Genomic DNA, 19,541 nt, shown 5'->3' with positions numbered 1-19,541 from the left:
CTAATCAAATAAGTGTGACCGAGTGCACGGGAATTGTTGTTGTCTTTGTTTCCGTCCAAGTTTGCTTTGGTGACATTGGAACCCAAAGAAGCATCCTCGGGCGACAAGGGAAATTTGAACCTCATTTCTACCTTAGAAGGATCTCGATCCATTTCCGCTTTCACATTCGGCCGAGTTCTCTCCCTTGCCCTCACACATAGATTCAAATGGGGAATCACATCGTTCAAAAAGAATGGTGCTAGTGATGTGATTATGATGCCAATCCATATGACATGGTCTTGGTTGTTTAGGAAGAACATCTGAAAGTTGGGTGGATGTTTGATGGGCGGAATCTCACTCATGGGTGTGGATACAAGCCGCTAAACTATCCTTTCTCTTTTCACAATAAACAAGAAAATCATGCTAAGAATGTACCGTACGATATCCTTTCATTTCTCATTTCGAACGCCTCTTTTCTTTCATTTCTGAAATGGTGCATGGTGCATGGTGCATGGTGCATGTTGTATTTGTTTTGTTTTTCTTTTAAACATAATATGGACATGGTTGTGGTGATGGATATGGTGAGCTCTTGTTTCATGTGAAGGGAATAATATTATATGACCATGGTGCATGGATTTGGATGTGCATAGCTAGACTTACATAGATGTGTACCTAGACTTACATAGAAAGGAATGTGTATGAAGAAGGTATGGAGCACATGTGCATGATGAACGACTAGGGAATAATATTATATGACCATGGTCCATGGATTTGGGTGTGCATAGCTAGACTTACATAGAAAGGAATGTGTATGAAGAAGGTATGGAGCACATGTGCATGATGAATGACATCATCAACCGTGTATAAACATCTCATATAACACAAAGAGAGATTGTCATTGTAACTGGTGTCTCCTGATTGACACTTATCCATGAATGATCGTATGGGAAATTGACTCATAAATGTAATTCTTTCCCTCATCTTGATCCGTGTGTGTTATAATTTAAGACATCGACATGATGGACCCCAAATTAGGAGACATCACATACATGGCATTAACATCATCGATGTGATTTATATTTCTATCTGTGGATAGAATGACAAATAGATGTGGCTAGAATGTTTTATGTTTAGGCATGTAGGGCAGTTAATATGGTGCACTACACACACAATGTATGGGTGTAGAGCATCATCTAACATGACAAACTACATGCATGCAAAGTAAAATGATACTCCACCAAGTACAATGTATGTAAAGATTTGTTTTGTTGCCAACACTCTATTTTAGGGATTTGTTAGGTCATTAATCATTGTATAATGCTATAAATGAGCCAACATCTTGTTTGAAGTTGTTATATTTCGAGCTCAATGGAAAATCGTATCCTTTATGATTCAAGGTACAAAAGTTGGGAAGCAATAAGCAACTAATGAATCTCATTACAAGGAACAAAATAAAGATCAAATTCATAACTTTCTCAAGTTATCAATGATTGACATTAATGTTTCTTATTGCAAATGGTGAATTAAATATCTCAATATTATAACTTGTTCAAATAAGTAGCATTTTTGCATCAATATTATAACTTTTCCGTAGCATACTTAATTGCAAGCTTTAGTAGCAAAGAGAGGTGAGCACTAATGTATTGATCAAACTCAATTGTATGATGTTACTGCATATCATTCTATAATTTTCATATTTGAAAGCTAGATTTAATACTTATAAAACTAGCAATCATAATATCAAAACTCATGCTCAATTAGCAAGTTTACTCTAAGCAAGAGGATTCCAGTAATCAATTGGTTGTTTGTTGTGGAACGGGTGAAAGATGTGGGTGTGTCTCTGTTAAACTTAATGTCTTGAATAGAAGATTTCAATTGCTTTTGTTGCAATGTAAGGGACAAGAGCAAATTCCATGGTAGCAAACTCCATGAAATATACATATATATTCTATATAGAAAAGATAAGTGTGCACGCTAAGTTATGCAACTATTGACGTACAATTTACAATCATGGAAATGATTTAACATCATGATTCATAAGTTTGCTTCACTATTTCACTTATTCACAATGGTTAGAAGCACAAAAATATGAGAGAAATATGTTATCGAAGCGTACATGTTTTAACATATGTTCTCACAAGGAGATAACGTACATAGGATAACATTTAATAAACTACTCATGTTTTTATAACACTAGAATAGATTGATTTTTATAACTTTATTACAATGGCCAGCAAATCACCCATATTGTTTTCAGTGATATCAATGTCTAGCTACGTTTAGAAGCTTGCTAGTTATGTTTTAATGCTTGTTGAAAAATAACAACTTTTGTCATGCAGTTGCTTGCTATTATGTAGACAACGATTGCCGCCCTTTTTTGATATAAGGTGTCACACAATGATAGCCAAATATATATGAAAGTGACCATTAAACAATAGCGTATCTATAGATACTTAGAGTGTACATAGCCTGATCTGTATATGCAATTCACCTAACTAATGGGAAGCTAATTTTTCTTGGAAAAAAAAGAAAAGAAAAAGTTATCATGTTGAAGAGACTAACTAAGTCTCCAAAAGTTTGTTGCTCTTGTGACTTGTCCATATACAACAAAAATAATGGATACTCACGTTCAAAGTTGCAAAGATGCATAAAAGATAGTTAGGTCTAAAGTTTATTGCTCTCATGAGTTCTTCATTACAATACTCTTCATAGTTAGGTTGAGGTGTTGAGCTATATAAAGGGGATTAGTCACCCCCTTTTGTACGACATCTTGAGATAATGTCGACACTCTATTAGTGAAGCTAGCTACACATGTTAATTTTTAACAGGTTAAGCGTAGGCTGGTCATCTATTAAAATTGATTATAGAAATTGGTCTAGTAGGCGTGCAAATCAGGCATGCATGCTTGTCGATTCTTATTTAAATCTAATTCGGACGCTACTTTGGGTGTCAACCAACCACCATATGCCTTATTCCTATTCCTAGACCCCTCCTCTAGCTGTAGCATATTAGGTTCATTGTCTAAGGTTAGGGTGGGTCTAAATTTGAGCATATCTCCCCATGGAGTTTTCCTTTGATACATCTTTATCATTATTTACTTGTTTTGTTTTCTTATTGATAAATTTTTAGTATGTACGTGTGTATGGGGTCATGACAGAGGTATGTGAATTCACGTGTATTTAGAAAATTAAATGTGTAGGCAAATTTTCTTTCTGTGGGCCTGAGCTTTAGGTTCTAAGCTTTCAGTTTCACCTTGAGCTTTAGGTCTCGAGCTTTGGGCGTAGCTCGAGGTTTACATGATGAGCTCTGACCCAAAAATTGAAAAGTTAGTAAGCTGTACTTTTCCTAGTAGGTGCTTTTAAGGAATCTAAATTGTCGTTAACTCCTTGTTATACCTCCCCTCTAGGCTTAGAGTTGCTTCACTTTTATAGTTTGCATTTGGGAGTTTGTTCTAGGCATTGTGAACGAGAAATATTTAGTACACTTGAATATAAGGTGTTAACTTTTTAATACTAAACTTGGCAACAAGAATGCATTATTTTTAGCACTAAACAATTCATCCCTAAGGATATGATCTAGTAAAGAAATTGGGATCTAAGATTCGGATTTGAGCTTTAATTATCCATAAAGAGATGAATAAGCAAGACAACATAGAGTATAAATCACATTCTACAACTGCTCGATGTTTTCAACAAAATGGCAAATTGTGAACGTTTACATTCTATAAAGGAGTCACTTAGCATTTACGATATGTGAAAGACTAGTAAAACAAAAAACTTGACCTTCTTCAAAATCTACCTTATTTATGAGGGCTTTTCCGAAATTATACTACCAATTCAACATTGTTTTCAAAACATAGCTATTATATAGGAATCTTTAGTCAAGCCGAATTATACAACATTCCATGTATTTGTGATACCAATTACTTATGTATTTGTACATATACACAATTGCCATAGACATACGAATATGAATATGCATACGCATACGCATACGCATACGCATACCCACATACACATACGCATACTCATACGCATACACATACCCATACGCATACCCATACACATAGTATGAACCATACATACCATACGTGCATTCGCATGCAAGAATGTTTCAATCATTCGCGTAAGAAAAATACCCTCAAAGAATGATAAATACCATACTTTTGGATTAACTACATATTTATTATGAGGTAAATAAGCCTAAAAAATGGAAAAAAACAAAAACAAGGGAAAAAAAAAAACACAAGAATGTTTGAAATAACATATGCATTCGTTTTCCAACGTAGGAAACGAATGTTATGCTAGACAGACACGAATTTTACATACTATGCCCATACACATGCATACCCATACCCATACCCATATGCATACCCAACGCATACGCATACGCATAGTCACATAGTTAGATACACTTACACACACACACACACATACTAGCATCCATTGGTATAGATGCACCTCTACGTAGTACACTAACACATAGAAATATTCATTTCAACATGCACATAATTGCATAAACCATGATCCATACACATGCATATATTTATCATGTATGTGCACATAGGGATACGACTCATACACACATACACCAATATATGTACCAAAATGTGATGATAAGGAATTGGGGAGAGGTTGAAATTTGGATCCTACCAATTTAAGGTGTCAAGGATGGCAACTCGGTTGACGTCATGTTCCAACAAATCATGTTCAATGGCTCGGCACTATCTTTGTGTGGATTCCAAAAGGCATTAATGTTAGGAGGCCAGGAGGAGGGGTTATATATGCCAATGCAAAAAGCACAAAACATTAATTTATAGTAGATTTAACAGTGTGTCATTTTGCAAGTTGGTCTACTAGGTGAACAAAGAAACTTGCTTTATCTACTACTAACTACAACTACTTAAATCAAGGGAGCTAATGTAGCCTCTTTCTTATATGAGTTCTTCATGCACCACATGTCCACACACACACTCCACATTATATTAACTAGGTCTTTTTGTTGCTGCTTAAGGGTTTAGGGTTTTTGTATGTATGTTTTCTTCTTAACTATTAATGGAACCTACTAATAACATCTTAATCACCTTTCTTAACAACCTATTCTTCTTCTATTGCAAATATGGTCTTCCAATGTTATTCATGACCCATCTTTGTTCTTATTATAATGACCTTGTATGGCTGCCTAATGGCCCTTACATTACTACTACTACTACTACTAGAAGCTTATGTTATGCCATAAAGATATGGCAAACCAACACCCCGACCAATGCCGACAACGATAACTATGTTAATACGATGGAATCATATAATGATCATGATCATGTTGGGTCGGTCGATATAAGCTCAATTAAGTCTACTAGCCATCATGATGATAAGCATTATATCAATCATATGGTATTAACTCATGAGAAGAGCCCTGATTTGGATGATATTGATGATGATGATGATGGTGCCATTGATATTAGCATTAGTGTTGGGTCATTAGAAGTAGGGTATAAGGCTAAGGCAGTCCCTAGGGTTTGGCCATTGCCACTCCACTTCAGTAGTGGTCATCACAACTCTACAACTAATGCTACCACTTCTGCAAATCCTCCTCCTCCTCCTCCTCCTCCTCATCACCCATTAATGGTGGTGCTTTCTCAACACCTCCAATTCCAGTATACACTCAACTCCATGGAGGATTGCATGGTAGTCAAGAACTCTAGCACTTATACCAGTCCTGTTCTGGATGAGGCATTCAATCGTTATGGTGATCTCATCTTTGGGAATCATAATGGTGGTGATGGTGAGTCTGGTGATGATCAATTTGATATGATGATCTCCACTTTGTGTATCAACTTGAAATCTATGGACGAGAGTGTGAGTACCTATTGGATCGACATGATCATTCATTCCATTGATCCATTCCATTCCATTCAATTAATAATATGTGTGTTTGTGTGATGGTGAATTTAAATGTTGGATAATCAAATGTTTCATGCCAATAGTTGCATCTCGACACGGATGAATCGTACTCGTTGCATGTGCCACATTCGAACAATCCAAATCTAGCATACATTGAGGTAAACAATTATGTTAAACATTCATAAGATTGAATCTTTTGAATTATTATCTCATGCAATTCACACAATCACTACTTACTAAATCTACAATAAAAACAGGGCTTTTTTAGCAATGCCAAATCACATTCTGTACTATGTTGTGTCTTAACATGACTTTGTGAATGAATTAATGGAATTGGTTAATAGAAAGAACACATTTCATTACATGATCGAAATGAAAGAAAACTTTGCGATTAAAATGTATACGATCCTCTCGGACACTCTTAAGAAAATTAACATCAATCAAGTTAATTGACATTACAGGCTGATACCATATATGGAGCATTACGAGGCCTCGAGGTAATTACAACTATGGTGGGCGTTACAATCATTAAATTGATGATAACAAATCCTTCAAACTAACAAGGTTATGTTGTCCTTATTATTTTCATAATGTGATTAGACATTTAGCCAACTATGTAGCTTCGATTTTAAGTCCAAGAGTGTCAACATACGTGATGCCCCTTGGTCTATCGCCGATAAACCCCGATTCCGATACCGAGGACTCCTTGTTGGTAAATATATACGTCGACTAATTAACACTTTGATTCTTATGATTAGTACTATAATCTATCCTTGACATGATTAGTACCAAATTACAATCATTTGTCATCATGTTAATACAATCATTGTAGGGAGGGTATTATGCATAAACATAGTCCCTCAGAAACAACATGGAAGAAGTTATTGCATTGTCAGCTTTGTTTAACATTGACATAACCAAAACCATAGATTATGTGGATTAAAACTTATGTTTGTGAAATTCATGAAAGATACTGCGCGGCATTATCAACCCATCCGAACCATTAAGAAGGTCCTCGATGCAATGTCATATGCCAAGCTTGTGAGTATAGATATGCTTTTTTGTTCTATGTTCGGAGTCTCATATGATTATAAATGGCAAAAACCTAAGTCAAATCGAGTTGTCTCATGTTTGATCAAAGTAAACAAAAACATTCATGAATGATCATTTCATTATAGGTTAATTTTCATGTTTAAAGATTATGTATATTATCTGCATCCTGACTTGTTTTGTATAAATACATTTCATTTGGATGTAACTTTAGAATGTGTTCCATTGGCACATTGTCGACACACAATCGTTCGCATTGGAGATACCCTCCTTCCCCAAATTATCAGACGGTTCATACTCAATCCACGAGCGCTACACAATCGAGGATGCCAAAGACATAGTAGAGTAAGAAAGATCCACCTTACATACATACATACATACATACATAACATACACACATCGATATATATACAATAGTACATGCATAACTTACACAAATACATACATACATAAAATATACATAACATACATACACACACACACATACATACATACATACATACATACATACATACATACATACATACACACACACACACACACATACAATTTTGAATACTCATAACATACACACACACACACACATACATACATACATAAATACAATATACATAACTACATACATACATACACACACAAATACATAAATACAATATACATAACATACATGCATACATAAATACATTCATAAATACAATATACATAACATACATACATACATAAATACATACACACACACACACACACACATACAATTCTGAATATTCATAACATACACACACATACCTATGTATATGCATACAGAACCTACTCAAATACATGCATACATACATGTCAGTAATTGTATAACAATCTTTTTTTTCCTATGAATGGGCATTGCAAGGTATGCAAGGAGAAGGGGCATCCATGTTTTGCCAGAGATCGATGTTCCTGGCCATGCTGCTTCTTGGTGAGTTCTATATATATGATTAGGAGGTTAAATTTAGGTTAAGAAGGGATAAGTCTTATACTTAGGGATGTGATAATATTATTGCAGGGGAGTTGGATATCCAAAGTTGTGGCCTTCTGTCAACTGCACACAACCATTGGATGTGTCCAGGAACTTCACATTTCATGTCATCGATGGCATACTCTCTGGTCACACATGCTTTCACATACATACATACATACATACACATACACACACATACATACATATAAATAGCACACATACACATGCCAGTACTGGCACATATGTACATACATGTACTGGCATGCATACAATACATAGTATGCACATACTCCTAACATATACAATCACATGCACATACTACTAGCATATACAATACATATGGACATACTACTAGCATATACAATCACATGCACATATTGGCATTCAGATTGACTCATCATATTGCACCTCGTTGGCATACATGATCACAATCTATAACAACATCCTTAATGCACTGCATGCACATACTTATCCATATGATCGGATCGACATTTCCTATGCAGATTTTGCTAAAATCTTCAAGTTTGGGTTTGTGCACATGGGCGGTGACGAAGTTAACACATGTGAGTTGTTGATTCTCATACACCAACTAGCAAATCCCCTTTCCGATTTTACACAATATTGTGTGTGTGTGTGTATGTGTGTGTATTACTAGCCAAAACACATAGATGGCACATGCACATAGATGCTCATATGTTTTGGCTACTATTTAGTTTATAGAATTGCATGACCTTAAGTTTTTTTTCCACTTGTTTTTTAGGTTGATATTTAATCTTGTTTTTTGTTGTTGTTATATTTTGCTCTTCACTAAATTTGTGCTATATGTATATATTCATGATGATGATGATGAAGCTTGTTGGACAAGCACACCAAGGATTAGGAGCTGGTAAATGTCTCTCCCAACAACATTATATATGTTATATGTGCTTTGTTATTTGTTAATCTTTTTTTGGTTTTTGTTTTTATAAATGTTTTTCAACATTCTTTGTAGCTTTTCATTTATTTTACTAGTTAGTTTTTTTTATTCTACACACATTTTTTTTGAATATGTGTATCTTCCTAATGAGTCAGTCATTTACTAGGCTCAACAAGAACAACTTGACAGCATTCGACGCTTACAAAAGCTTTGTGGTTCGAGCTGAGGCCATAAGCTTGTCACATGGATTTATTCCTATTAATTGGTAAAAGTTAATTAAATTTGTTTAAATGTTTATATTCTATTTTATTTATTCTAAGTTTTAATCTATTTCCTCTTCTCATAATTTCTATTTTAATTTCTTAATTTTGTTACTTCATTTTATTTATTTATACTTGCATTGTACTTTATTTATTTTTAATTTGCTTTTATTTTATTTTCTCTTCTTATTTCCTAAAAACAAGTAAATATTCGCAAACACGTACACATCTGCTTTTTTCGCCTTCTTTTTTTGAATTAATATGAAATTTGGTTTGTAATTGTATTAGGGAAGAGCCATTTGATAGATTTGGTGATCAACTGAACAAGAAGACCGTGATCCAGAACTGGTAAGATCAACACTTAAACATACAACACACAACACAATGGCAACAATTTCCTTTAGCTATGGGAAAGGAGCATACTTTCATGGTTAAAAAGCATGTAGGGGGTTTAGGGTTTAGGGCGCGCGATTCCCAGAAGTGCTAGATTTAGATAATTTGTTTGAGGTTTGTTTCAACAATTCATGCATTGCACAAACTATTTAACTCAAGCATATGCTTGTCGGGCAAAAAAGTGTGTATGGGTACACAATGCACTTGAGTTGAGGATGTTTTTTCATGCTTAAACCTTAAGTTGGGAGTAGATACCAGAGTACAATGCTTTACCAACTGTGGCAATCAATGCCACTATTATCTATCATTTTCTTAGATGATCTTGATATTGGCATATTGGAAAAAATAGAAAAAAAAAGCTTATCGACCACCCCCATTTTGGCAACGAGAAAAAACACTCGGTTGTACACACATTACTAAATGAGGTATGGCACTATGAATTGTAAGTGAGAAAAAACATGAAATTTATTTCAAACAAGACGTTTAACCTAAATTGTGATTGATAAGGTATTGGCAATGGAACATTACTAACGGTTAGATAAAGATTAGAGTAGACACTATAGTTATTTGAAATAATTTAGGTAACTTCAACCCAAACAAACAAAGAAGTAATGATATATCCATCAACATAATGTGAAACAAATCTTATCTGACGCTCTTTATAAAAAAAGACATGTCAAATATGTCATGTGGCAATTTAATGCATGTAGGTTACAATCCGGAATAGCCCCCAAGGTGGTAAAGGCAGGTTTTAAGTGCATTGTGAGCGACCAAAATGTTTGGTACTTGGATCACTTAGATGTCACATGGCCAACATTTTACATGAATGAGCCCTTGACCAACATTACTGATGTCAATGAACAAAACCTTGTGTTGGGTGGGGAGGTGTGCATGTGGGGTGAAACAGTTGACCCTTCTGACATCGAGCAGACTATATGGCCCCGCGCCGCAGCTACTGCAGGTATGTGACATTTTTCCTTATTTGTACGAGCCATATCAATTTCTTGAGATTAATTAATGTTGTAGCCAATTTCCCATTTACAATTGATACAAAACCTTGAAAAACATCTCATATACTAAATTTTTAGTATAAGTATGTGGGAGCCTACACACATAGTAGGTTATATTAAATGAATTGTGAATGTGAAATTGTTAGTTAGATGCAAGAAAACATGCCCCCGTATGGTTAGTTAGATGTTAATGCAAAATTTAGGATTTCTGATACACTCATTACAACCTGTAGAACGGTTATGGAGTAGCTTGGATCGGATTGCCTTAGATCCAAGAGATGCAATGCCTCGACTACGCCATTTTCGGTGCTTGCTCAATCAACGAGGAATCGCTGCAGCTCCTGTCGAAGGATATGGTCGATCAACACCTTTTGGTCCTGGTTCTTGTTACTCACAATGACCCTTAGTCAAATTTTTTTTTTTATGCCAATGTTTCTCAACATCTATCAAGCGGATGATGACATGGACCTTGTTCTTAATATTATGTATAATTAATTATATGACTATGCTCCCTCACTCAATCATGTTAGTTTATCCCTTGCCAATGTGTAGCCAATGTGTAGCTCTTCTCGACCATTTAAATCTCTCCATCCATACATGTCAATGTAAGATGATCATCGACTTCATCTCACAAGTTAAAAACCACAAAATCCAAGAACTTACTTGCAAAATAGTAATGCATGCATCTAGATAGTCAACAAATCTATTGCATTCCCTATCATTATTGTAAAGCTTAGAACGACCCAATGCAGTTGTTTCCAAATACCTCACTTTCCTCGATATGGTGTTGTGGCATTCCTAAAATAATTCACTATTTTGAAAGTTTATTTGATTATGCTAGCATTGGAAGAGAGGGAGGCATGCTATGGAGGAAGTTAACTCCTATTAACATCATTAGGACATGATGTTTCAGGTTCAATATCCCTTAAGAAAACTAAATTATGGAGTATGTTCATGTTGTGGATTAGACACTCTTGGCATTAACATGATGCTTCCATTTTTCAATAGTCTTTGAATGAACATGATAAAAAGAAAATTGAAATAACCCAAGACACCTATGCACAAGGGGAGCAGCTACATTCCATGAATTAATCAAACGCTAAACTAACAAACATAGGCATCAATCTATGTAAGAAATTACCATACAAACCTAAGCAACAATATATGCTAAGAAGTATCAAACAACCACCAAGGAGACATTTGCTCAAGTGTTCTATTGGAAACTATACACTTTACCACATGTGGCAACTTCCATATATGTTGGACTTAATTGGTACGTTTGTATGATTGGATTAACATAATACACAAGACAAGATTTCCTCACTAAGAAATCATAAAAATTCACGAGACATACAATTGTTCTTTACCTCTACATAATTAAGACTTGCTTGAGAGAAAATTGCAACCTACTCTTAGGGAAGGAAAGTGCCCATTAAAGAAAAACGTACAGGGATATTTGTTTATGAGAATTATCCAATCTCATTGCCTCGCTTTCTTGGAAAATGTGTTTACCATTAGCTATGATTGGGAGAACCTATCATAAATATTTCACAATAAACTCACATGGAGACTTCCACTCCATACTCTAGAGGGCATTCTATTGATCAATGTGGCAACCGTCAAAACTACCTATCCCCACAACTGCTTCAGGACATTCATAGAGATCGTTACCTCTAGAAGATGTCTATTCTTCGTCTCTGCTACTCCATTTTGTTCTTGTGTATATGGGCATGTAGTTTGATGTTGTATTCCTTGATATGAGAGGTATGCCCTAAATGTGTAAACTTGCACAACAATTCTCTCAATAGTGACGAGAACATTTCATAAATATTTCACACGTAAACTCCTAAATGAAATCGTTATGAGATCTTATTCACATCCAACACTTATCATGCGATAGATACTTTGAACATCAAACAAGGCTTAAAGCACACTTAATGTATCTAGCAAATTGAGCGCAACACCTAACTACTAATGTGAATAGAATAATTCTGATGGTGTTATTGACCAATAACACGACACTTGCACATGTAACAAGGTCCTCATGAAGGTCATATAACGTAGTCATTATCAAGATCATGATGGTATACTTCCAAGGACATGAATTATTTGTAGATTTTATCAATTCCAAGATCAATATCAAGAGAAACTGTACTTCAAAGGACATGAATTATTTGCATATTTTATCAATTCCAAAATTTATCAGCTTTAACAGGGAATAAGGTTTTACACTCTCCGTACTTGTGACTATACATAAAAACATCCACTATCTAATGAACAATGAAAGCTAAAGAAAATTTTAAGAAATCTATATTTTACTAGCATTACTTCAACCATCTTTACAACAAATATAAACTCACTCTCATGTGTTGAGGAAGCATGGATAGAATACCCTTGAGATATTCTATTCAATATCTACATCAATGATTGACGGATCAGAATCAACTTTAGAAAAGTCTTGCCTTGGCTGCCAAACCACAGATCTGCAATAATTGCATGTAACTGTTTGACTACGGACACCAACAAATGGTCTTTTACACGATGGACAAGAACCCTGCATCAAATACCCATGAGAATATATCTTCCATGAGTAAACTAAATGTATGATTACTGCATCTTTCATATAGATATCATTATCCCAGGCATAGAAATGGGGCATACCTGTATGACCATGTTTTTTGTAAGAGAGTTGATAACGAATGGAGCCGCAAAAGGAAGAACCCATATGGAGAAGAAAAGGATTTGGAAAAACCATCCAGACAGAAGGAACCACAGAAAGAAAATAGTCTGCAAAATATCCCAAATATAATCAATCTCTCTGTCTCCATCTCTTTCTTCAATTCATCTGAAAGGGCTCTCTCTCTCTCTCTCTCTCTCTCTCTCTCTCTAACTATCTATCTATCTATCTTTGTGGATGCAGGCAAGATGTGGAAAAATGGTTTAAAATATGGAATGCATTACAGTTGCTTCTTAATGCCGCAATGGACATTTCGGTGAATGAGCATTATCTCAGCTTATTAACTCATAAACTAGGCATTCACTAATCTAATATATGATCTTGTTGAATGTAAGGGTTGAGCATCCTAGGGGCCCTCTGGCCCTCTGTCTTTGTTTCTTCTGTATGGATAATCCTGTTAATAACTATGTTGGACAAAACAACTACATGTCTGACAAAAAGACTGAAGAGATGTCTCAATGCCAAGTAGTCAATCCTTGGTAATAAGACCTGCATAGACTATGGTGCTGAACTGCCAGTCAAGGAGACCTCTCAAATGGCTGATATGACTCAGCACTTCACAATGCAAATCAAAGATAAACATAGTCCAAATAGGCCAATTATACCAACAACCCCAAGATTGCAGAAGGTGAAAGACAACCACCACATACAAATCCTACTTGTTCCAGTTTGCCAAAACCCCAGCAGCAGCATGCTACACCCTTGATTATGGTCGCAAGTTTCCTTGGTGCAGTATAAAGAAGCAGGACCACTGCCCTTCTCCCTATCTCATTTTTAGTTCAATTTCTAAGTTAGGTTGATAGTCATGTATTTTGAAATTTTCTTGGTTACCCAGGACAGTGATGATTTTATCTCTAAGACCCATTTTTGGCCTCTAGTAGACATTCGTATAGTTTTCTTCCTTCCGTTGTTTCTCCTTCAATATTACAGATACCTTAATGTCATCCAGCAAAAGATGTCTATATTTTCAGTGAAGAACTTTGTACGCACAAGAGATGTATATGATTACAGAGATCTTAGATCTAATGTTTTATAAAGCCATGTGCAAAGTAGGATTGAACCCATACTCCAGTTTAAAGATCACCTTCTAGAGATTTTGGAAGAGATTCTCCACATAATCTCAAGGCCATTCTAGAGGAGGCAGAGCACAGCTTTGTGGATTTCTGTAAAGCTCTTGAAGTACACAAATTACAAGGCTTAGAAGTCCGGACAAAGATAATAGGGAATCACTGTGATTTATCATTCAGTTAACACCAGACAGTACCATTAGGATATGGATATTCCAGGACTAGGGCAAAACAGATCTGTTCACTTTATCTATTTGGCCTCTATATTGATGAGGCCAGTTTTCTCAGCACATTCTGAGAAGAGAGGATAGAGGGACACAATTCTAAGTTACTTGCACATTCCTTCCACTGTATGCAGATATTCACCCTTCAACATAGGCTACTAAATATTTTGTATAACTCAACCTCACTTGAGGAATGTTCCAATTTCCTATACAATAATACGACACTACACTTGTTTTCCCTGTGATGCAGTCGTCTTTACTCTGTGGCATGCTTCCACTATCATCTTTTAATCAAATATTCTGAGCACCATTCCTAGTTCTAGAGATATTTCACTTACAACATCACAACAAGGCCTAGTGCCGCTCCTTTCGGGTGTGCATAATCATTGCATGCATGGATATTTTCAACTTGACCAACAATGTGCCACAGATTCTCATTCTTCTAAGTTGGAAACACATGATTGATTTCGTAAGAAACTTAGAAACCTGTGTCATTTGGAGATTGACCTTACCAGCAAAGCAAACCAGCATCAGTACTATCCATAACATTGACCTAGGATTTGCAGCATTTTGCCTTTGGATGTTGAAGTCATGGGCCCATGGCCAACCCCTCGCCTTGGTCTATTGATATGATTGTTTTGCTCACAGATGGTAACTCTTCAATATGTGCTCCGTAGTACATGTGTATGAGAATTTATGTTATAGCATCAGCTAAGTTAAGCAACCATGTCTTGCCAGTCATTTTTCCCAATCAGCCAGACATGAAACCATTGATTTCAGCCATGGCATCTTAATTTTGTGAATATTTTTCTTCATAATTAGGCTCTATAAATAGGGCACCTGTTCCCCATTATCAATACGCCTCTGAAACTCGTCTCCTTCTCTTGTATTGTGCAATCCATTAAGGAAGCAAAAAACCCATGCAAGCATACATATTTTTGAAATTCATAACTATTTGGTGCTTATTTCTGTTTCTTATACATAAACATGTGATTCTGCCAACATCTGTATCAAAGTTCCCCTCCTTGTTACTGAGCAACAATGATTCCTAGTTGCAGAAAGATTTTTCTCAAATATAATCGAACCCAAATTTGAAACAAGTGGAGAACATCAAAGAACATGCAAATGCAACGTTATCATTTAACCGGCCAATGTTTCAAATATGCTGAATACATCCCATCATATGGGAAAATGTAAATATACATGATTGCATGAATAATATGGCCCAATATATCATTGTTATCTCATGATAAGTAACACATTCAAACTGAGCTAAAACTATCTCATGGTAAGTAGCATAGATGCATGAGTTAAAACAGGATGAGAAAGAAACAAACATGTCCTCAGTTTGTCTTGAGCATGTCAGGAGCATTGAGGTAGAGTTTGTAAAAAACAAGGTTCACCAAACAGCAAAATTATGTCCAACAATCTTTAGTTTCTATATGCCATATCCACAAGATAAAAGATTATGACCCACAAAGGAAATGTGAGGCGTATCCAATCACTCTCCAACCCCATGACATTTCACAAGTAGGTGAGCTAGCATGTGGCAACACTACTTGAGCTACACACCAAAGACATCCTCACGACAGAAATTGAAGCATGATATAGATGTCATCTGAGTCAAATGGAACAAGGATGCCAAGAATAGAAAATTGCAGTATTACTCCACTCTCGTAATCCCGGCATGTTGGGACATCTACAAGGAAATGATGAGACGCAGCCAACCACTCTTTATCCCCATGACATTTAACAGATAAGAGCAATCACCCTGCTCCAATTTTGTTTCATTTTCTCTTCTCCGTGCAAATGCCAGTGAGGCATGTCGTCGCATTGATGCACACATGCATACACATATTGCAAATATTGAGCAGAAATCAAGAATATGTGAGCTACACCACCTCAACCTACCAGAAACAGAAGAACATGCAACTTTGGAATGCCTTATGACCAAGAGTACATCAGGCATAATTTTCAGGAATTCCCACAAGGTTTTACTGACTTTCAAGAACTGCTAATGCAACTTGTCAATTTGAATAACCCACGGTAACATATGAAATTTTCATTCGCAGGATGTTGGGCTTGAATAAACCGCAATCGAAGTTTAGCTCAAAAGAGAACCTTAAAGGCTTCTATGGATGACTTCTAGAGACAATCAAAAAGTACTGTTCACTCTCACCAACACAAGCATATCCATTGTCATCAAAACCGACGTAATTCAAAAGGAAAATCAAAACTTACAATAAGAGTTTGACCAATTGATGTCTGTTGAAATTCATTCAACTGTCTTCGATACTGTCAAAACATGACACAGTTATAAGTCATGTAGCATCAATCATACATTGATTACATGAAATTGAGCTTTACAAATTTTCAGGCTCACAAACAATCATACTTGACCACTATTTTTTAGCTTTCACTCATAAATTAAGAAAGGGGGAGGGTGAGAGAGGGCTGAAAGAAGTTAAAAACATGCATCAAAGAATAAAAACCTAAAACTTCTAAACACCTAATAGACTATATTCATTCATAACAAGAGAAATAATTTATAAAATAGCTTTCTTGCAGTGTCAGTTATGCACACCTGAGTGTGCTAAACGGCTAACAAAAAATATCATAAATTTCTAAATTATGAAAATCTGACATGAGGAGTTCGTAGATACATTTTATCCAACAGTTGAATCTTAAATCTTCTAATTTTTAGCCACTGTTCATATAACACATCAACCTACTCAAGAATGGTGAAAGCTAATGCACTACTGCAACCAAAAAAATGATCATCACATGGCTCATCATCAAAAGAAGTAAACTGTAAGTCTTAAAGACAAATGATAAAGTAAAAGAACAGAACTCGAATATAATTGTGACCTAAATTTGACAATTTTATAGCTCATGAAAAAAAAGCAGCAAAGTGCAAGATAGTGAATTTAATATATTTTTGGATGTTCTATCCATAAAGAATATATTTTTGGCAACACAAGCAATGGTGTGAAAAGGGTTCATACTTTACATACCATGGGTGCTTCATCAATAGAAACATGCAAAATTACACAATTGCAAAACAAAATTAAACCATTAAGGTTAACAACAAAGGATAAAGTGCAACTACAAATTAGAAATTATAAAGATAAAACACTTCTATTTGTAACAAAATTTGGACCATTTGAAAGCTCATCAACAAAAGCAGGAATGTGGTAACCATATTTGTATGTGTATGTACATCATACCGTGGGCCAGTTGCGCTGGAAATCGGCAGAGACATTCCTGAACTTCTGGACCAAACCAAACTGCTGATCAACATTCTTCATTTGTTGTGAAGCAAAATCCGCGACTTCCTTTGCTCGTTCTGAAGCCCGAAACCTCCTGTCCAAATCCTCCGCACTTCTTCGTGCATCGAAAGTCATCTCTTCGAATTTCTGGTTTGCAGCAGAGAAGCTCCGTTTCATCTTCTCCTCAATGTTCTGCGCTTCGAAGAACTCGACGGTCCGATTCCACGAAGATTCAATGCTTCTCCGCGAGGATTCTACGAAGCGAGAGGCGAGATCATTGAAGCTTCCATTGGAGCTCGCGTAAGAGATGACCACAGCGCTGCTCCTGCTTCGTCTTCTGAGGGATTGGGGAGATTTAAGGAAGAGGGGGCGAAAGGCGAGAGAAGAAGAAGGGAAGGGTCGACAATAGGTTTTGGCGGGGGCGCCATTCTGCAACAACAGCAACAACAGAGAAGAGGAGGAGGAGGAAGAAGAAGAAGAAGAAATGTGCAGTGTGTGAGTTGGTGATGAAGATGATGATACTGCTGAAGAAGCCATGGAAGCTTGAGAGACAGTTGTCTGAAGAAGAAGAAGAAGAAGAAGAAGAAGAAGACTCTGTACATATATGATATGGGGGGGGGGGGGGGGGGGGGGCGGTGTGTGTTTGTGTGTAGTCCATGGGAAACTTGAGGTCCAAACAAAACACTCTTTTTTGTGACCATCAAAAAACTTTTACAATGTCCGGGCTCCTCTACCCTTCTTTTATGATGTCCGGCTCGTGTCACTTCTTCTTCTTCTTCTTCTTCTTCAAAGCCAACAAGTAGGGAATGGTAGAATATCTCCGTCTCAACACATTCTTGGTAACCCGTCCATATCTTTCATGAGGTATGTAGTTCAATTGAACCCAACATCCATATCAATTGCTGGCCACAACAGTGAAATGCACAGAGCTCTCCTGGGAGAAAAGATCATAACGAATCAATGGCAACTTATCTACAATGTCATTAATATTAAGCTTTTGTAGCATAATGTATAACAACAATTCGGACCAAGCAGTGGGATGTCTTCAAAAGCACAATATTGATTGGTTGTTGATAAACAATCAAGTGGATTATCAACTAAGTAATATGAAGCCAAACCTTGACAATCTACTATGCCAATGGTTGTATCACTTACAACACAATACAATTAGCACTTGTCTCACTTGCTCACCACGAACTTTTATGACATTCCACTCTTATCGTTTGTTGAAATTTGATGTCTACCATATGCTACCTATTGGCTTTGATGATGTATCCATACTATCCTAGCAGGTGCTTTTGGGGATTGTAGTGATGACAATCCACATCAAAGAGTTGTTTAGCAAATAGGATAGAAACAAATCATGCATGTAATGCCAACCAAGATAGTTGTGCCAATATAATATACATACATACATACATACATACATCTATCTATCTGTATATATATAATTCTCGCATACATTTATCTATGAAGTTGGAGTTTTCATATAGCTAGGGTGATCAAGGCATTATGTGCAAATTTTTGACAAAAAGTTGGAATTAAGATCAGTTGCATCATAATACATAGGTCAAAGCATGGGAAAAACCAAATGGCCAAGCAAATCATGCATTGATCAAATAACATAATTTTTTAGCCACAAATTTTTTATTCAAATTACTTCCAAGCATTCCTATAATATCCTTAATTAATCCCTAATGTATTTTTTGCATTAATGTCATTGTTTGTCTATCAACGAACAA

At 35.9% G+C, this 19,541-nt stretch overlaps 2 protein-coding genes across 2 annotated transcripts; one reads left to right on the top strand and one right to left on the bottom strand.

The window, feature by feature from the left end:
• Positions 1 to 5,349: 5,349 nt before the first annotated feature.
• On the top strand, positions 5,350 to 11,040 carry LOC147859461 (beta-hexosaminidase 3-like). Its single transcript, XM_087326405.1, has 14 exons — positions 5,350 to 5,837; positions 5,966 to 6,040; positions 6,344 to 6,379; positions 6,483 to 6,594; positions 6,853 to 6,923; positions 7,147 to 7,277; positions 7,816 to 7,881; positions 7,969 to 8,069; positions 8,427 to 8,486; positions 8,776 to 8,809; positions 9,006 to 9,104; positions 9,388 to 9,447; positions 10,203 to 10,453; positions 10,736 to 11,040. Exons 1-14 carry the CDS (start codon positions 5,370 to 5,372, stop codon positions 10,900 to 10,902), a joined length of 1,731 nt encoding a protein of 576 aa, XP_087182531.1. The 5' UTR covers positions 5,350 to 5,369; the 3' UTR covers positions 10,903 to 11,040.
• A 1,643-nt stretch (positions 11,041 to 12,683) lies between these two features.
• On the bottom strand, positions 12,684 to 18,382 carry LOC147859460 (uncharacterized). Its single transcript, XM_087326131.1, has 4 exons — positions 17,758 to 18,382; positions 16,772 to 16,825; positions 13,164 to 13,289; positions 12,684 to 13,056 (listed from the first exon to the last, which is right to left on the bottom strand). The coding sequence occupies exons 1-4, from the start codon at positions 18,334 to 18,336 to the stop codon at positions 12,907 to 12,909; spliced, it is 909 nt and encodes a 302-aa protein (XP_087182257.1). The 5' UTR covers positions 18,337 to 18,382; the 3' UTR covers positions 12,684 to 12,906.
• Between the last annotated feature and the right edge of the window lie 1,159 nt (positions 18,383 to 19,541).

The sequence above is a fragment of the Azolla caroliniana genome, unplaced genomic scaffold (genome assembly GCF_043228905.1).
Source record: "Azolla caroliniana isolate FFs.n. ecotype wild unplaced genomic scaffold, voAzoCaro1.0.p SCAF_10, whole genome shotgun sequence".
NCBI lineage: Eukaryota > Viridiplantae > Streptophyta > Polypodiopsida > Salviniales > Salviniaceae > Azolla > Azolla caroliniana.
This window is presented reverse-complemented; position numbering and strand designations above follow the sequence as displayed.

What these genes read in the sequence shown, in the direction of transcription:
- LOC147859461 (XM_087326405.1), top strand. Translation starts at nt 5,370, where the DNA reads ATGGTATTAACTCATGAGAAGAGCCCTGATTTGGATGATATTGATGAT. An exon ending in CCTGGCCATGCTGCTTCTTG is followed by an intron (nt 7,882 to 7,968) that starts GTGAGTTCTATA and finishes ATATTATTGCAG; the next exon opens with GGGAGTTGGATATCCAAAGT. An exon ending in AAGACCGTGATCCAGAACTG is followed by an intron (nt 9,448 to 10,202) that starts GTAAGATCAACA and finishes TAATGCATGTAG; the next exon opens with GTTACAATCCGGAATAGCCC.
- LOC147859460 (XM_087326131.1), bottom strand. Translation starts at nt 18,336, where the DNA reads ATGGCTTCTTCAGCAGTATCATCATCTTCATCACCAACTCACACACTG. An exon ending in TCCAGCGCAACTGGCCCACG is followed by an intron (nt 16,826 to 17,757) that starts GTATGATGTACA and finishes ATGTTTTGACAG; the next exon opens with TATCGAAGACAGTTGAATGA. An exon ending in CAAAAAACATGGTCATACAG is followed by an intron (nt 13,057 to 13,163) that starts GTATGCCCCATT and finishes TATTTGATGCAG; the next exon opens with GGTTCTTGTCCATCGTGTAA.